At 36.3% G+C, this 6,627-nt stretch overlaps 1 protein-coding gene across 4 annotated transcripts; it reads left to right on the plus strand.

Annotated features, from left to right (window-relative positions):
• LOC114308500 (uncharacterized) lies at positions 1-5,835 on the plus strand. 4 transcript variants are annotated; one of them, XM_028254102.2, is made up of 7 exons: positions 1-233; positions 1,178-1,322; positions 2,349-3,185; positions 3,312-3,476; positions 4,058-4,149; positions 4,545-4,613; positions 4,747-5,835. In XM_028254102.2, the coding sequence occupies exons 2-7, from the start codon at positions 1,190-1,192 to the stop codon at positions 5,170-5,172; spliced, it is 1,722 nt and encodes a 573-aa protein (XP_028109903.2). In that variant the 5' UTR covers positions 1-233; positions 1,178-1,189; the 3' UTR covers positions 5,173-5,835. The 4 variants fall into 4 exon arrangements, with proteins under 4 accessions (XP_028109903.2, XP_028109904.2, XP_082747105.1 ...); XM_028254103.2 differs by having other exon boundaries at positions 3,333-3,476; XM_082890979.1 differs by having other exon boundaries at positions 4,784-5,162.
• The last annotated feature ends 792 nt before the right edge of the window (positions 5,836-6,627 follow it).

Here is a 6,627-nt window from a genome sequence, read left to right on the forward strand (position 1 = left end):
GGGGTGATTTTTTTATTTCACTCTTCCATGTATTTGTAACTAAAAAAAATAAAAAAATAAAAATAAAAAGATAAAAGGGTATGTGACTCCTCTGAGCACGCATCCAAACGCCACCGCGCACTGCAATCGAGAATCGAGTGTTTCCTCCAAACAAAGAACGAGTATTCGTGCCTCAGAGAGAGTCCCAATAGAACGGTTCGATTTTTCATGAATTGAATTCCAATCACGCAAAGGTTTGAATCTCTTCTCCTTTTTGACTCCTCAAACCCTAGAAATCGCTATGTAAAATCGTTGTTTTTTTTTCCTTCTCGTTTTTTTGGGTTTCTTCTTCCTAGTTTCATGGAATTTCTTAGCTCAAATGCTCCGTTTGGTTGCTTAGAAAACGAATGAAAAGTACAAAAAAAAAAAAATAAAAAATGAAAAAGAATCTTCTAGCGTCAGAGTGAGTGTATTGTAGGATTCGTTTCTTTGTTGTCCATTGAATTGTTGCGAATCACACGAGGAGTTCAATTATCATTCATGTATGTAAAGATTCACATAGCAATTCTTTTCATTAATGGAAAGGAACATTTTGATAACAATTCTGTGCCTCTTCTCATTCTCTTCCTGTTCTGTTTAATTTTAGGGCTCAAACACTACTTCGTCACGAACTCTACTGTCTTCTCACAGTAAAATTGAGCAATACTTCATTGATGGAAATGAACAATTTGATTACAATAAAAGGGGAATCAAATGGAGAATTTAATTTTATTTTGTAATTGTGTATATATGTTGTAGGTTTTGTGAAGTATCTTAATAAAACTGTAATACCATGTGCTTTGTTTGGCTACCCGTAAATTACAGAGTACAAAGAGTTAAGGTGTATGTTGGTTGAAACCTGAAAGAGCAAAAATTTATTCATCTTAATTGATTAAAAATGAAATGCACCTCAAATTTTGTAGAATACCAAATGACTTTTTATATTATAATATATTGAATAATGAGGTGAACTTAGGATTGATATGCTATAATGTTTAGAAAGTCTAGATCATACATGAGGAAGTTGTTATAGATCCAAAGCAAATTTTCTTCCTTCCCCCTACACTAAATAACTCCATAAAAAAAGAAAAAGGAAAAGTGTCAAATGTTTATTGCAGAATAACTATTTTATATAATCAAGAGATATTGGCGATTTCAGGTTTTAGCAATTATGGAGCCATATGCACTGTCCCCATCCCCAGATAATGCTGATGCAAAGGCAGCATTTCGTAAGCTTTCAAATGATGCAGCTAGTAGGAAGTATAGGCGCCGGTCTCCAGTTAGCGGATCATCCTCATCTTATGGTTAGTTCTTCAATTTTGGTTGTGTTTGTTCAGATTTATTCAGTTGATAATATTCACAGAATTTAGTAAAAACCAGAATATGCCTGAGTTCTAGGGATGTTAATGAGTTAACTCTCTCTCTCTCTCTCTCTCTCTCTTCCCTAAAGGTTGATATTTATATGGATTACTCAAGCCCGTTTGTTTGGCCGTGTGAGTGGTAGGAGTGGCTTGTGAATGAGGTGGGGTCCACCTATGGAACGTTTGGTTTGAAAATTCATGGGAGGATTAGTACTCTAGGCTGATCAACAATCCACTACAGTGGCCGGCATAGCTCACCTGTTGGGAGCTTGGGATTGGAAAAACAATCCCATGGGATTGATGCTTAAGTAGCAAAACAAAAAATAAATAATTTATTTGTAAATGTTTTTAGATTATTGAGCTTAAAAAGTACAAAAAAATAATTATAATAATATTAAAAAAATATTAATTTTATATATTAATACTATCCATAGTATTACTAATCTAGTGACGTACAAACAAACACTCTTTATTCTATATCTCTAACTTAATACCACCACATTACTAATATCCTCACTCAATCCCACTGTACTCATAATCCCATCCAACCTAATCCGCCAAACAAACATAGCCAAAGTTTTCTACTCTTGCCCTTTCTTCCATTGAGACACTTTTTTTTCCTCAAATGATTCTAGTCGTAGATTAATTTTGGATAAGGAACAATTTATCTTTGTCCTTTTTTTTTTTTTAAATAGTACACTTTTTATGGGTATGGTTTATGTACTACTTACGCAATAGTAATATCAAGGAATGCTATGGCTTCTAGTTGTATGAGGACCTTGAATCCAAAATAGCCTATTTCCATCCAATACCTTGCATCTCATTTCTTTGAACCGAATAGCATTATTTGTCCTTGTCTCAACAAGTTGATTGTTTTAGTACATTCAAAATACGTGGGATATTTAGATGTAAAACCTTTTATGTAGACACTGTTAAACTTTGTTTCTAAGCTTTGATGTATATATGCAGGTAGTCCAAAACGTGAGTATAGCTCTAGTCCAATCCATTCAAGGGGAGATCTTGCAAGAGACTCTGATCCTCGGCGAAAGAAGGATGATGGGAAGGGCGTAGATAGGGATTCTGGTAGGAATCACCATGACCGAAGTGGTCATTCATATAGGCATTCTGATCGCCAGTCCTCTAGGAGTTCTCATAATTATCATAGGCAGGATGAATATGTTAGACATGAAAAGTATACAGATGAAGAAGAGAGAAATTATAAGTCATCCAGGAGAGGAAGTGTTGACACTCGATCTGATCGTACCAGGAGAGAAAGTGAGCATTACAGATCCAGGGATCATTTGCAGGGTGATGACAAGTATTCCCGAGATAGATCTGATGGTTCAGGGAGTAGAAGCAGGGATAAGGAGAGAGAAACTTCATCTGTTGAGTATCAGAAGTATAAAGACAAGGATTCATTATCCTACAGAGCTGGATCTGGCAGGAGAAACACTAACTCTAATGTTGAAGGTATGAAGTCTGGGGAGCGGGACAGGCATATGGGGGATGGAGATGGTCGAGATGAAAAGAGGGATTATCGGAGGAGTTCACGGGATTACAAAAGTGATCGTTCACCTGTTTATGAGGAATCTAGGAGTCATCGGAAAGAAATTGCTAAAAGTGACCCTAGAGAATTGGATGGTCAAAAGTATACCAAAGAGGAAAAGAAGAAATACGATGCTCAGGAAACTAGCAGGCACAAGGACCAATATGATAGAGAACCAGGGGAGCTGTTTGAAGATAAAACCAGTGGAAGTCAAGAATCTGCTGCCAAAAAGACAAAGTTTAGCTCGGGCACTGATTTTGGTAAGGATGGTAATTGTTGCATCATCTTCTGTCTTTTGTAATTTTCCCCCTGTAGTGTTTAATTGCACCATTTTCTTCGTTTTCAGTAGTCCTTATCATTTCTCATGACTGTTATTGATCAATTAGTTTCAAAGTTTACAACTGTAGCTGATGAAAGGCAGTCTTCAAGTTCAAAGCAAGCTCAGGAGCTTGTTGGCAAGTTGACTTCAGAGCAGGCCCCTGTGAAAGGCTCTGAGGCAGCTAATGACATAGATGCTGCAAAAGTTGCTGCAATGAAAGCCGCGGAATTAGGTATTGCAGTAGCTTTGTCTAGTTTCGTCAGCATTGTGACTTTTAAAGTTTTTTTTATTTATTTTTATTGGCACCGGGATGTCCGGATCAAAGCCCGACTGATCTCCAGAGGTGCATAGGCCCTCAGCAAGGAGTTGCCCACAAGTATACCATGGTTAATTCAAGGTTTTCCCTGAGGGCTAGGAGTTTTTCACAAGTGCACCATGGTTAATTCAAGGGCTTTCTCCTAGTCTGATGGTCCCAAAGAATTGTTAGCACAAAGAGATTTCGATCCCTGAACCTTGGAAGGAGCACACTCCCAAAATCCAAGGCGTTGCCACTAGGCCAACCCCTTGGGGTTTCTTTTAAAAGTTGTTTATGATGATAACTATTCTGAATTTTTTGGTTTATCATTATATGTGTGCTGCTTTCTTAAAAATATGTTGAAGACAAAATTTGATGTTTCCAACTTCAGTTAGGTATAAAGGCGCCTATATTAGGCATCAGTCAATTCTTAACACTGATCAATATTTTACATTGATGCAGTATGCTCATTTGTTTGTCTGTTTATTTTTTTGTTTTTTATTTTAATAAAAACACAGTTAATAAGAACCTCATTGGAATGGGTTACATGTCCACTGATCAAAAGAAGAAACTGCTGTGGGGGAATAAAAAGAACACCGCTGCTGAAGAGGTATATTAACATTATTCCTCCGTGTAATTTTTTTTTTGTTTCTGCCAACATCTTATTTATCCCTCTTTGGGGACTTGTACTTGGAGGAAGAATGTGGACATAGTCACAAGAAGTAATAGTTTCCATCTAAAAGATCCAAATGGGTGGAAAAGAACTATGATGGTTGGGTATCTCGAGTCATCAATTCTGTTATTATGTTATACTAGTTTTAAGGTCACAACCAAATATAAGCAAACATTATCTACGTGCAATATTTTCTGAAAAATGTTTACTGTAAAAATATTTTAACTAGAAAAATGTTTTCTTCCGAAACAAATGCAGCATAAATGTTCTACGCTATTCATCATTACCACTAGTTTATATGTTTTGTGCAATCCTCTTTTCAAATATTACAGTCTGGTCATCACTGGGATTCGGCTTTGTTTTCCGATCGTGAACGGCAAGAAAAATTCAACAAGCTCATGGTAATTCTACAGTCCCTTCATTTATTTTGTTAATATACTAGCTAGAAAACTTGAAATGATGCGCCTTTCATTGCTCGTTCCTAAATTGAGTTGTTCACTCATAATTTCTTCCCGCATACTGACACGGTTTTAGAGTCTGAGGTTGCCTTGGTACCTATGGCCGATTGTAGGGTGTGAAGGGCGACGTGAAAGTGGAGCAAAAACCAGACAATCAAGAAAGCAGCAGCCTCCTCCAAGCAGAGAAGCAGAGGGAACTGCAGCTGGATTTGGAGAAGCAATACACTGCTGGACTCCGTCGAAGAGATGGCCGAACTGTTGGACTAGGTCTCTGAGTCTCTACTCGGGAGATTTGTGTAGTTGTACAACCCCATTTAGCTCCATTGTGTGGTACTTTTTGGCAAGAATCTTGTCTTTTGTGATTGTTGACTCCTGGCTTGTGAGGGGTAATTGTGCTTTACCATTTTTATTTGAAATTTTAGATCATGATGGGAAAAGGTGTTGCATGGTATACTATACTATCAATCTATATATATGTGTTTGTGTTTCACATTTGTGGTAGTGTTAGCTTTAATTATTATATTTGGAGGAGCAGATGCAATCCTCTATATACAGTGGCAGCCCCTCCCAATGGCACACCTTCGGCAATGGAGGAGGGGAATGAATGAAGGGCTCAGCGAGGTTGAGATTGTGCCAGCTAAACAAGCGACGCAAATAGCTGCGATAAAACCAAGGATGTAGAGTGGGACAACAAAATCAAGAACAAAAATCACAATGGTGACGGCATCCGCTACTCCGGTCTCTCTCTCTCTATATGCTCTTCCCTCTTGTGTCCATGATGGAGATCTATAGATTTGGGGTTTGAAATTGGATCTAGGGTTTGTGTTTGGTGGCGGTGGGAATGTTGGGGTGACAAAAAGAGGTGGGATGGTAGTGATGGGTGTGGCGGAGGTGGCGTTTGGTGGTCGCAAAAGGGGCACAGTGGTGTTTGGTGGTGACAGGGGTAATGGAGGTATGATGGTGGTGGTAGGGTGGTATTGTTTGGTGGTGGTGGGTGTTGAAGAGGTGGTGGGGAGAGGGAATGGGTGGCTGTTTGTTGTAGAAAGAGGAAGGAGGTGACTTAAATGTCTAATTTGCCATTGGAAAACACTCATTTGTCGTCCACATGTTCATTTTCTATTAAAAATGCTATTCATGTTTCTTATTGGGCTAAATTATCGTAAAATTGAAAATTTAACTGGAGTAATTATATATAAAGGTTGGGTTTTATTCATGTTTACATTTCAATGTAAGAGAAATTGAGAGGTTTCTGGAGTTTATCATAGATACTGTTTTAATAATCTTAATCATTTATTTTGTAAAGTTTTTAATGTATATGATTCATGAAAAAAATTAGTTTGATTCAATAATTGTAACATTTTTATTTTATAAAAAAATCATGACAAATATAAAAAAAAAAAATTGTGATTATTGCATCGGTATATTTTTTTTTTTTATGAATAATATAAATTGAGATTTTACAAAATGAATTATTTAAATTATCGAAACGAGACTGATACCTCAGGGTTCGCCCTAATTCTCTATATGAACATGAAAAAATCTAAACCCTTCATGTAATGCTCTCTCCCTCTTTATTTCTCTCAAACCAAATCTACTGCAAAGGGTTTAATATATAAGTGATAAATTTATCACTGAATATGTGTTTGAATATTGAGTTGATTTGTGACAATGATGAGTAAATTTTCTTTTTGTAATTTTTTTAACAAATATTCAGTGATAAATTTATCACTGAATATGTCTATCAGTAATAAATTTATTACTGAATATGTTTTTGAATCTTGTGTTGATTTGTGATGATGATGGCAATATTTTATTTTTGTAATTTCTTAACAAACAATCAGCGATAAATTTATTGTTAAATGTGTCAATCATAAATTTTTTTACTAGATTTGTATTTGATTCTTTGTGTTGATTTGCGAATGTGAAGAGTGATGAGAATTATTTTATGGTGACAAGT

The sequence above is a fragment of the Camellia sinensis genome, chromosome 10 (genome assembly GCF_055761805.1).
Source record: "Camellia sinensis isolate YWXY chromosome 10, ASM5576180v1, whole genome shotgun sequence".
Lineage (NCBI taxonomy): Eukaryota > Viridiplantae > Streptophyta > Magnoliopsida > Ericales > Theaceae > Camellia > Camellia sinensis.